The sequence below is a fragment of the Colias croceus genome, chromosome 6, assembly GCF_905220415.1.
Source record: "Colias croceus chromosome 6, ilColCroc2.1".
Lineage (NCBI taxonomy): Eukaryota > Metazoa > Arthropoda > Insecta > Lepidoptera > Pieridae > Colias > Colias croceus.
The window spans coordinates 1878427-1892124 of NC_059542.1; the positions used below are offsets into that span (position 1 = coordinate 1878427).

The 13698-nt window shown below is 31.4% G+C and overlaps 1 protein-coding gene across 2 annotated transcripts in view; it reads right to left on the reverse strand.

Moving 5' to 3' along the window:
- The window catches only part of LOC123692444 (DNA N6-methyl adenine demethylase), an 80257-nt gene that overhangs the window by 15665 nt on the left and 50894 nt on the right, over positions 1–13698 (reverse strand). For both annotated transcript variants that reach the window (XM_045637189.1, XM_045637190.1), the window contains one exon: positions 8702–8719. In XM_045637189.1, the coding sequence (XP_045493145.1) occupies positions 8702–8719 (18 nt within the window). The remainder of the gene's footprint in view (positions 1–8701; positions 8720–13698) is intronic.

Sequence of the window (13698 nt, forward strand, 5' to 3'; positions counted from 1 at the left end):
TTTAATAGCCCTGTTCTTGAGACTTATTCATAAATAATTAATTATTTAATATATTGTATATAACTGTCCCAGGCTGTATATAATTTACTTGTGACATTTATAATGCGAAATCTCGTGAATTTATAATGATTATGACTATTTTATTAGGTTTTAGAAAGATATCATTAACAGCTCTATCCACAATAAAGCTACTGTATACAAATCTGAATATAATCTCGCCACTTGAAATTGTTTATCAATCGATCCAGTAGCTGCTTATCACTTGATTCAATTATTATTAGAATACGTGATTCAATATACTTTAATAGATTGTCCTATTTAATAATTCTGTAATAAAACTAATATTATAAATGCGAAAGTTTATGAGGATGTGTGTGTGTTTGTTACTCTTTCACGCAAATACTTCTAAACCGATTACAATGAAATTTAGCACATATATAGAGGGTAACTTGGATTAACACATAGGATAGGTTTTATCCCGGAAATCCTACTGGAACGGGAACTATGCGGGTTTTTCTCTGAAAAAGCGAGCGAAACCGCGGGCGGAAATCTAGTGTATCATAATTTTAATAATCTTCTAAAAGTTTTGTATGTCCTTGTTTAATTATCTTGCCGATATGAAATTAATTGTACTTACAGTTTCAAAATACCTTTGTCAATTTACTTTCGAGTTCTATAAAATGATTGGATTAATTTAAAATAGGTAGTAGTAGTAGATAGTAATAACATTTTAGAATAGTGTAATATTTAAAAAATGCCTAAAAATACTCTATAATTCGAAACGATAGAAATATAGAGTCAAATGAGTATTGAGTTGTCTACGCGTGACATGATGAAATCTTCGGCATGTTATATTATTATTCATAACTAGTGTTGCCCAAATGCAAGAACAAGACGAGACTTAGCCAGTCTTGGTCTTGGTCTTGCGCCAATACATCTGGTCTTGGTCTTGGTCTTGGTCTTGCGCCAATACACCTGGTCTTGGTCTTGGTCTTGGTCTTGCGCTCCCAGTCTTGGTCTTGGTCTTGGTCTTGCAGCAAGAGTCTTGCAAGTCTTGCAAGTCTTGCAATTACCTATTAGTCTATTACTATTTATTAAAGTTTACTTTAAATCTTAGAAAAACGTATTAGAATTGGAACATTGTGAGCTTGAATTATCATAGCCATAGTAAAGATCAAGCAGATTAATAAATAACTAGTAATGCGCATAGGTCCAGTTTTTCATATTATTTGATACAGTTTTTTGCGTCTCATAGAATTCCTAAGCGTACCTACCTAGTTATACACCGAACTGTTACACCTAACTACTCAGTGAAATAGCGCTAAGTCCTAGCTGCAAGACGCAAGAGTCTTGCAGGCTATGTCTTGTTCTTGCTCAAGTCTTGCACGGTCAGTCTTGGTCTTGGTCTTGCTAAAAATACGCGGTCTTGTTCTTGGTCTTGGTCTTGCAAAAACGCAAGACGCAAGACCAAGACTGAATTTGGGCAACACTATTCATAACGGGTATCTTCATAGCGATACAAGGAGATAACGTTTTAAATAAAAATGAAGGTCATTGTATTGTAGATTGAGCGGTAACCTTCCATTTGTGTCTATTATGATCTTGAATTGATAATTTCCGGTTACATGCTGTATTGATTTTGTAATATTAATGAAATAAGCGTGAGCCTAAACATTTCGTAACATGAAAATATCTAGTACCATTTTTATTGAAACTACTTCCTATGTGCTTATCTTAAATCTTTAATTGTTAATAAAATTAGTTGTTTCTTTGTTATTGCAAAAACACGTGAAATTGAAACTAAATTGTTTACGTAAAACTAACATTCAATTTAATAATGTAACACCACATGTTATGGACATAACCTCATTGTTTAATTAGTTTAAAACATGTCTTCCTGGAAACGATTGTCCTTCAAGCACGAGTAACGTTCAAAACATAAAAAAGTCTATTAAAATAATTAAATTATTTAATACATTGCTACGATGCTTACCTGAATGATAATACTTATCTAATTTACAAATTCATGTTTGTTATGGCATTAACAAACTGACAAACTAAATACATACATTTAAAATATTTTAAAACACAAAATCTGTTAATACATTCACAGCCTTAACATGATTATCGAACACGCTCAAATGACCTTTTAGATTTAGTTATAAATAGTAAACCTTAGCAACACGTGCTAGACCACATTGTGTGATTTATTCTTACGCTGCGCGGGAGTGCTTATAACCTCAAATTTTCATAGATAACGTCGCGTTTAGATATCATTGTAGTGTACACAATAACATTGTATGAGAGATGTATATATTTAAAGGTATATCTATTCTATTGATTTTTCTTTGAAATAAGATTTTCTATAGAACAGATTTCTTATCATGGGACTTTACTTCTAAGTCGCAGTTCGTTGCATATATGATGCCATAAAATTGTAGAGTACAATAAATAACCACTAGATAAAGTATATTTTCATTATATTTCACATTATCCTCACTATACAGATGACGTTGCGAAATCTCCCAGATGTACTAATCCCACGCCTTTAATAAAGATCATAAAAATCAAACTGTTACATCGAAATGTGAATGTTACACTAAACAAATGACGTACGTTCTAATTCCACCGCGACGCCAAACAAAACATCGTGAGTTATAAATGTCACAAAATAAGTTACGACAGCTTTTGTTTTACAATTATTATTACAATCAGGTTGACCGTATTTCCTTTAAACTAGAAGTACTGTTTGAAATGCAAATCGCGATATGCTTTTATGTAAAGTTAATGTAGATTAGATCACTATGGTTGCGTTTCAGATGACTTGGTTATTCGATTTGTTCCGGCTAAATGTTAATCCAGTTATCAGAAATCTAAAGTTTGATAGTTTCTGCGGTTTCTGATTTATGCGGAATTTATATTTCAGTTAATGAAAATAATATAACTACAATGTTGCTAGAATTAATTGAATTGGTCCGATTAAAGATAAATCTCGTACCTTACAGACAAATAATTGATTTTATTTAATCATTTGTACTTCTATTACTTACTTACAAATTCGTAATTAAATCCATTTTGGCTATTAGCTTATCTGACTGTAATAGGATGCGGAGATAATATTAAAAACTTCCGCAAACATTCGCAGATTTGTGAATAATATTTCTTTAATGAGCTACGTTTATTGCTTGAGGCGTACTTTGTCTTATATATCGGTCCTCCCTTTTGCTTTACATTTACATACATTTACCTGTAATAGGGTAACCAAAAAGGAAGGAACTTTTCGGGAAAAATTAATAAAAATATTAACTAGGCTATAATACTGAGTATGTCTCTTTTGTAAAATGGATTTGTGTCTTCTTAAACATACAACATTACTTTATTATTACTAAGATAATAACTATAAATGGACCTGAAACTTTAACATTTATTTATTCAATTAGACTTCGTATACAAGCACTTTTGAATCGTCCTATGATATTTTTACCATTTGCCATCGGTTTGGAAAACAGTTTCAGAGAAGAGCCGGCAATAAACTCTGTAAGGCAGTATTGCTCTTATAATTAATGAAAAAGATGTAAAAAAATGAAAGAAATACAAAAAAATGTCTCTTTCTTTCAAATATAATATGACAAGCCCCAAAAGAGAAATTATAATATTTAAAATAAGTCATAATAAATATTCTCACGTGTGCTACTAGTTTTTCTATTTTAAACTTTCTATTCTTTCAGTTATTATAAAAATAATAGATTTTGATAAAGAATACCGCTAGCGATGGCACATTTTGTTATTATAAAATTGAAAGTAGAACATTCGTATGAAATGGCTACCCTCGCTTTGTTGAGATTTCGCCATAAAATTTTATCGACAATCTCGTAGCAAGATAATATTCTGCATATTACATACTTTAATAGTATCTACTTATATAAAGAGAGATATTAAAGGCAATTCGCAGCTCTATGAAAAAAGATTTTTTGTATATTTCAAAAAGCTTGTTTAAAATAATTTCTGTTTGATGATTAGGTCTAGAATAAGACGATAGATTAATTATCTTCTGTTTGATAAACTAAGTTTAAAATGTCAGAATAAATAAAAAAAAAAACATTTTAAAAATTTACCTACTATTAGCCAATTCCGTGTGACGTTTTATTAGATTAGTAATGCTTAATATCGCAGAAAAAATATATAAGTAAGAAGCAGTTCAATTTCAATTTATAATGTAGATTATTCTGAATCACGTCATTAATTTGAGAAATGGAACCGAAATGACGTTTTTTGCCTATTTCTCATTTTATTTCTATGTTCAGTTCTATGAATCAGACTTTGACTTCAATTAATTTTAATATTTTTTCAAGTAAGTATCTTCATTAAGCTCAATATTATGTTTCTTAATAAATTACTAAGAAACGATGCAGTAAAAAAAAAAATCAATTAATAGGTAAAGTTAGACGCAACATTTGTTCACTTATCCTGCTAGAATCTGCCATTATAAATAGTCACGTCAATTAGTGTCAAAAACACTAATAAAAAATAAATTTTCAACGCGATATCTTGGTACACTCGGTGTTTTTCCTTGGAGTTAAATTTATCGTGGCCCGTTTGACGGTGCTCGGTGATTAATTACATAGGAAATATAGGCTGATAGCATTATCTATATAGGTCGGTCCCCTGCTTGTGTTATTAGATTGATTAGGTACTGAAGTAAAAATACTTTTGGTTACACGATTTTAAATATTTTACCTTGGTTATCGATTTGTTTTGTGATTCCAGTTTCATATCAATAATTGAAAGCTTTTTTCTTCTATTCAAAAATCAATGATAATAAGTTTTTAAACCTTATTGATTGCGTTGTCTTAAAAAAGAAACAAAATAACTGCAAATGTTCGTTCCGCCAGTAACATCGCCTCGTGGGTGGTCGAGTAGGTATGTACGCACAAAGCACGCATTTGACGTCTTTCTTACAACGTGTAATATTTTAGTTACGCAATTGAAATAATTTAAAAATACATAAATTATAAAAGTATTTATAAATAAAAACGGAGACGGTAAAATAATCGTTCTTTGATGAATCACGTTTAAATTTCTACATAATACCGCCTTCAAAAAATATACGTTTATCGTTTTATTTAATTGCAAAAAGCGCCACATATCATACGTTGGAACATTATTCAGAAAATTCGTAAGTCGTACGAAATAGCAATTTACGTTTTGGTTTTGTGCCAAGAAGATCAAAGGTTTTGTGACCTTGTGACGGATAAACAATGTGATTTTTACGTATATTTTTTATATAAATACGGAAAATGAAATACGTTATAATATATTTTTTATATTATTGCTACATATTTTAATAAATTGAGAGGAATGAAATATATTACATAATATATAATTTTTGAATTCTTTCAATTAAGTAACTACCTACTTCCTTCTTATTTTTATTTGAGAAGATTATCGCACGTGTCAAAGTTGGGTAACTCTACTCAAATATATTGAAGATTGAGTAGATATAAAAAAATTTACAACACAAAGTTGAAATGATGATAAGTCGAAGAGTAGACTTCTATCGCATACATTTTTAGGTTAAATTAATCACCACTCCAAGGTCAGTTAATAATATTCTTCCACATTCTAATGTTATGTTTTCGTTCAATAACAATAGTCTGTTTATTAAATAACATTCAATTACATCGTTCGCTGGTAATAATTCGAGGCAATGTTTTCAAAATATCCGCCTTTCATGTCCAAACACGTCATAATAATAGACATTATTGACTCATCGATACTGTAATAAGGCTGCCCTTTATGGGTTTTGAATTTTGATCTGATATTTAATATAAACTTTTATGGTTATTATGAAACTGCACAATATTTTGTATATTGCATACAAAATATTGTGTATGTAGAGCGGAAAATTTCATGTTTGAAATTCAGATTATACTGAATGATTTTATTTACTTAATCGTGATAACGATATCGATTAAAGCTAAATTTATAAATTTACCTGTATTAATGACAAATAATAACTAGGCTCTATCTACAAACGTAGGGAAAACTGGATTTAGCAGCCCACATTGCGTTTCAATAAACGGGTTAGAAATTTACAAGGACGTAAAATCATCTTATCAGAAATCGCCATTTTTAGAACTTCCAAACGTGTTCATAGCGTAGCTGTAGGTACCTACATATATTATTAAAGGAATAATGTGACGTCACCGGCCCATGCGCCGACCTGGCAACGTCGCTAGAATGTTTTGTAAATAGGCAATTGTTGTGCGAGAGAGAAGAACTTATGGGCTAGAATGGGAAGAAATGTGTGTCAAAAATAAATGAAAAATGGACTTTATTGACTGGTTTTAAAATAACTGCGAGGTAATATTGTGCAATACATAATATTATGTTGAAAGCTTTCAATCGAATAGATAGCGTCACAGATAGCGTGTTTGGTAGAGTCATTACTAGAGTCCTACTTAGTCTATGGAATGACATAGCTATTATATTAATAACTTTTATTCATGTTTTCATTTCCTTTTTTGATGTTATTTCATTTACTGTTAAGAAAATAAGAAATATAGAATTAATACAACTATAGTGAATACTTTTAAGATAGGTATTGTTTAAACAAAGTTGAATCTTTCGGAAAAACCAACAGGCCATAAATTTTGAAGGTAAGTACTAGGTACATATTTTTAAATCGTTGAGTAAAAATATTCTTTCACACGCGAGCTGAGGTCTTTCTTAGCTTCTCTTTTGGCTTTAATTGACTGATAAGAACAAGCGATCCGTGAAATTATGTTCCATTGAATTAACATTGAAGTTCTCTATCATTTAATAACATAACGTGAAAAAATATTATTATTGCCGTGGTTTAGTACCGAGTCACAGTATAAAGGTTTACAAAAAATGTGGCAATAATGATAATTGAATTTTTTTAAATGATTTATTTTTTAAAAATATATTTTTTTACATGAACACGATATTTGTTAGGGAGTTAACCTTCTGTAATCTACATGATAAGATTGACTTTAATTATATCGGGGATTGAACTTAGATCCACCCAAAAATTTACCAGAGTATTTATTTTTATCAAAGTGCATCTCATACTTTGATAAACACTTGTCAAGCTTTGGTAGATATTAATTACTACTTTAATTTTGATAAAAGTGGTTGAGTTATCTATTAACTAATAGAAGAGTACAATTTGGTATCAATTACTTAAATGTACAGAATTTTGAACTAAACCTAAAGTAGGGGTACACCCACCCGCATTGGACAATACTGCATTGTCGATTGAAAGGGAATTAAACCGTTCTATGGACTATTTTGAGGAAAGCTCTTGCCCATTGCAATATACATATATCAAGCAACAAATAATACGTTTGAACTAAATGTGGCTTGACAAATACGTCCCATACGTCGAAATATTATTTACGAGCAAATGCAAAGATAGTCCTTGTGCTTTTTCCTTATATGACCTGTTTTGTGAAAAGCTATTTTTCAAACTTATACGAGATCCAAAAAACTTATTGATAAAAACTAAATTAACTATGGAAAAATTGCGCTACTGAAATTTCTGCAATTCCGCATCCAATATCAGTGCTTTCATTAAAAAATTCATTACGATATTAGATAAATTGGGGAAGAAAATTGCGATAAGAGGTGGGGTGGGTTCGGCGGGTTCATTGACCCATCGACCGCCCCTCCCTGCCAGACCGTATCGAACCTTCGCGGATGTGACGTGTCTTATTTGTAGGTACAGCCTTCAGACATATTTTATTGAAATACCTTCAAAATACTCTTTCTAAAAATTACTGCGAGTTAATTATTATGGTGGTTGACTAAAATGAGATGCAACGCAATCTGCTAATGCTAACTAGAATTAATAAGATATTTTATGTACATATTCTGAAATGAATTGTTTCCAAAGAATTCTACCTATTCATTAAATTATAGAAAAATGTTTTTTATTCTAAGAAATAGGAATAACATTAATTTCAAGTAATTTAAATAAACAAGCAACAGAAATGATTTTGAATTTATCTAAGGACTACACATTAATATTTTTTCTACACATGATATAATATAATACTACATAGATTACTCACCAAATGTAGGCCGCGAACGCCGCGATTATATTATAATGTAGGTATATAGAGTTAAAAGAAGCCATAGAAAGTAATGTGCCAGAAACTTAGAACAAAATGAAATTAATACGCTGAAATCAAGGCTATTTATGAATAAATAATACAAGTACGTAGCTCTACGAATGTGTCTACGAATTCTATACTGATACTTTAGGAATTTGATGAGTCATTACTATGTTTCTATCACTTTAATATAATTGTATCAAAATATATTAAAACTTACGTTTGAAAATTATTAATAACTTTGTTAACAAACTTGTGTAAAAAAAAAGTTACGAAATAAAATGTCAGTTAAAAGTTAAAATATATAAGTATATTCAATCAATTTGGCTGAATAAAGGAAATCCTTCATCACAACAAGCCAATTCAGACTTTTAAATTCCTTTTGACTATTTATAAATCTTAAAATTAATTACTCAAGAGAACTTTCTTCGTCTTTTAAAGTGGTTAGTTTCAAAACATTCGTACTCGTGCTGAAAAGTGCAAAAGTGCAAAATAAAAGATAAAAGGTAGGCAAATAAACACCAAGCTTTGCAACAGAAAGAACTGTCAACTACAATATTTACCTTGATGTCTTGTAAGACCTGTAAACAAGTAGATGAATATTAGAATAAGTTTATTGCATAATATTCTTAAATATTATTGCTATTATAGACGAAATTCGTCACTAGATATAACAGACTTCAGACGTGCAATTAATCAAGTCAATAGTTTTTGTTTCAAATGTGAACGGGTTGTACAGTATAAATATAATTTCAGTATGTAAACTATTTTTCAGCTGGAAAATTACATATACCTAGTAGTTGAACTAATACAGCACAGCAGCAACTTCCTCTGAAAGGTTTCCTGGAGTAAATTATTTGTAAATAAACAAAAAATATAAAAGGTAATGTGTATTCCCCGATGTGGTTAAAACTGGAAAGCTGCCAATTTTATTTATTTCATATAATTTTAATTTTATCACACCAAAGTTTATTAAATTAAATTTTATTTATTTATACTAAAAATTTAAACGATACTGCGATAATCTCGATGAACCGGCTACATTTTATCAATTATATTGTTGTTAATAGTAAGTTAGGTGGTCGATAAATACCTTTAAAATAAGTTCATACCGTCAGACCATAAATTATAAATTAAACTCCACAAAAATCAAAGCTCTCAAAAAATTGCTCATAAAAACCTTGTCCTTGCTCCACACAGGGCCTTAAAGACCCTTGTCAATTCTGTACGCACTTACAAACAACGATAGTTTATCTTACACCTTAGAGATATCGCTATTCGCTTCCTCTAGAGGTCGGCGGCCGGAGTGACCCGGCATCTCGAGGCAGGTCAGGTTTGTTTACTGTCGATCACTTAACAATCAATGTAATTACTTGCTATTGAATAGTAATTGATGATTCAGTTTCCTCTATTACGCTTTTATTGCGATAGCATGTAGTGATGACGTCATGTATGCTAACGACTGCTCGAATGTTTGATCTAAAGTTTCATCTACTATAGTTCTGTATAACTTTTTCAAATTCAAACTGACACAAAAACATGTATTGGTAGTTAGATGTTGAACGCTACTTAATTAAATATAGATAATGTTTTATGAATATATAATAGAATAATATAAACACCTCAAAATATTACTAGATTTATGCGTCAATCGAGGGCCTATCGCAGAACAGTAACTACAGGCAAAAACGTTAAATACGGCAGCTATGTTGCAATAGGGTAGCACGTACGATACCCGGTTACAAGAACAGGGTTTCACCCGGCTACGCCCGGCTGCGTGACACGTGACATTTGTCAAAGTTAACCGCAAACCGGGAACGGGTGGAATTCCTTATTCATCGAGGTACCGCAATACTCTAACAGATATTTGTAAAATTTGACGTGAATGGAGATGTTTGAAGTGTTTGTTTAATGTGACTTGAACGTCAAATTGCGTTGTACTAAGACAAAAACATGGAAAAAAATTGTTGAAGTGGTGACATAAGTTCTTGTTGTATCTTTTAGCAGATAAGATCGTTCATTCATTTATTGGAAAGAAATGAAAAAATAAATGCGCAAAGTTAAAATTAAATAACGATAAAATAAAAAGTTTTTATCCAATATTTAGCGAGCACTTTTCATACCTATCCCGAGTGGGTTAGTCGTTAAGCAAACTCATTTTATGTAGTTTACATTCATAAATCTTAAATATGAATATTACTATAACTTTATATTTAGCCTAAGTTTAAATAAAACATGTTTTTAATTTATTATAGGTAACTATAAACGGCATGACGAAACCTAATAATATGATTATAGTGTACAACTAAAATTTATGTCATAGAAAATACATACAAACAAAATACGTGTCAACCACATATTGGTGTACATAATGGCACCCATTTTCAATGTTTATACAAAGGTGAGCACAGATTTTCAGCTAGAATATTTTACGCGAACACGGATATAATAGAAACCGGGTATAACTCAGCCGGTTGCAACGCGCGTTGTTAGCGAACCGAGAATTGTCACTTCTTTTAATATTACAGGTAAGTGAAAATGCTCTCCTCTTCCTCATTCATGCAGGATTTCAAATCTGCACTGTGTTTTTTGTAAGAAGCATTTGTGCGTGACTTAAAAACGTATGCATGTGCTTTTGTAGTTTGATGATGATAATTGATAATGAACATTCTTTGAACATTCTAGAACTATGAATGTCCAAAGCTTTGCCATAACCTATTTTATAGCTCAATTCTGTTAACCCTTTATTTGATGAATATTGTTGCTATAGTCCAGGCGTTAATACAGCTGGCTTTAAAATATGAGTAAAATAATATCAGAGATGCTAGCCGGCTTTCGAGTGTACAAAATAAGCCACATTTGTACACCTGAAATCTCGGATGAAAACCTCTACACTTAAATCACGAACTCTCATATCCACTCTCACTTTTTATTTTACATTCTGCACATATTTCGAGTGAAATTGTACAAGCAGACAGTCTGAGCGGTGTCTGGTTGTATCCTCGCCGGTTATACGAGTATATATTACCCGGTTTAACGTACGCTATAAGCCGACTTTTGTATTATCCGGGTTTATATTTTTTGCATTATGGACTTTCATAATGAACAAGCTAAAGCTTTTTGATGTAAACGGTTTATTTTATTTTATTAATTGTTTCGGTTTGTTTTATTAATGTGTTGTTATTCTAAGGTTGTTATACATTGCATCAACATAATTTAGTTATTGCATGATTAAAGAATGACTTTTTCTGAAGAAGCGGGGTGTACCTTTCTGACTTTTAAAGTAAACTGTCTATAAAATATAGATTAGTATCTCAAACATTTAACAATAGCACGTACGGTATAGAACTATAGAGTATAGACGTATTAGTCACAATAATAACATCGCATTTATTTGCCACCGATATTCAACGGGAAAGAAAGATAGATTTCCAATGCGGTTCTCGCCTCATTTCGACCCAATTCCCGCCTATTCAATTGTCATTTATCGCGAAGATCTCCCTTGGCGTATTTTCCAAGAGGTAAACGGCCTAGCGGCGTCACGCAAGTTCAAGGCCAGATCCAGGAGCAGTCCCGGGGGCTCGACATGAGGGTCGGAGCCACTGTTTGTAAACAAGCACTTTGATACTTTTGTTACCATTTTTGTCACGTTAAATGTGTAATTGATATGATCGACTTGTTGAACGCGTTGTGTGAATGTTTGGTTATTGTAAGAAATTGTATGGAAGTTAATGGACAGATTTGGTTATTTTAATTTTCATTTGCGATGAATTAGATTCTGTAATCTGCGAAAACAAATTCTTTCCACACTACATTTTAAAGAAGCATTCTCAATCAGGGTAACGACGACATTATTCCTCTATAAATTTTATACATGTATATTTGCAGTAAGCAATTGTAACATTGTAGCGATTTAATTCCTCATCCATTATCTAATCTGTGCAACCATCAGTCATTCAATCACTTTATACAGTCGTAATTACTGTCTAGATTCTAACGATATATATGCTAGAAACATAATTGACTTGTCCACTTAAATATGGAATTATAGACATACTTTGTATTAGCTATTAAAATAAACATTAAAATGTAATTTCGTTGGAAAAATATCAAATAATAAAAATCACTTTGTGAACTCCAGCCGATAACAAATTCAAATAAGTATGTTAATGTTCATTCCCTATTCTCTTTGAAATTAGAAATAAATTGTGCTTTTGAACTGAAAACTGGCCCTATGCTTGATTACGTTTTATGTTTTATGATTGTTTACTTATTTTCATGCATTTAAATATAAGATGCGATACAAGACAGAAGCGTAATTTTTTTTTATTCACGCTTCCGAAGGTGATTATTTTTTATTCCGTGAATTTTAAATCAACCTACTTTTTTTTGGTAACGGAGAGGAAATCTTCAAAAGATACTCTCTTTTGGGGGGAAAAAAGAGAGCATGTGGGATTCTTACCCACTAAAACCTCCTCGATGGCCAAACCCAAAGCATGGTAGCGGGGACTCCGGGATCTCTTGTAGAACGCACCAGAGCTCCCGCAGCTATATGCCAGACTATGTGGCTTCCCTGCCTCTTTATCAATTAGCCAGAGTGGGCAGGACAGTCACAGGACCGGGAAGATGATATAGGCGGCTCAATGCCCCCTTGAACCGCCCTCGGTCCTGAACTACCAGTGTAGTTAAGTCTAAATCAACCTACTAGTTCAACAATCAAAGACTACATTTCAGAGATCCAAAAATCTTTCAATTATTATAAGCACTTATTTGTTTCTATTTGACTGTACATATTTTCAATCATATGTCGTAAATTTCTGAAAATCTTCTCCGATTTATATGACAAAAAGTTTATACCACAATATACTTACGAAGCTTATGTAAACACGTTTTACTAGAGATAAATGCTATGAATGGAACACAGTGTGGCGTCGAGCAGTCTGCAGTCTACATAGTCTAACGCCTACCACTTGAGATGTGATACTATTTCGTTGAATGGGAAATGGCTTGTAAAATCGAGACGATACAGTTTACTGTATTGACACGGATTCAATGTTGAACGTGTTATATAGGAGAATTGGGTTCGAAGAGGTATGAAGAATGTTAGAATAGAAAAATTGATTTCATATGTAATGCAATGTTTAAAAAGTTCAAAAGAAAAGTTTAAAATCATTATTTTAAACTTTTTACAGTTCGTTGTTATTTAAATATACAGTTAAGAAGACTATTAGTAAAGAATTTGTATGTTCATTAATGTTTTAATCAACTTCTAAAACTTAATAACATTAAAAAATGAACTCATTATCTTAATAACAGTTTCAATAATTATTCGGAAAAGCAGAAACATTGTTTCGTCATAATACAAATTCCTTCCTCATTTTTCGTTTAGAAAGCTCAGGTGAAAGTGGGTTACGAAATATGAAGGCCTACTTGAAGACTTTACGTTGAAATAATGAACACATTATTTATTGTCAGGGTATTTCTTCATAGACATACAAATTGTAAATGTCAGAAAAACAAAAATGAAATATGGTAGAGACATAGATTAGATGGTAACTTT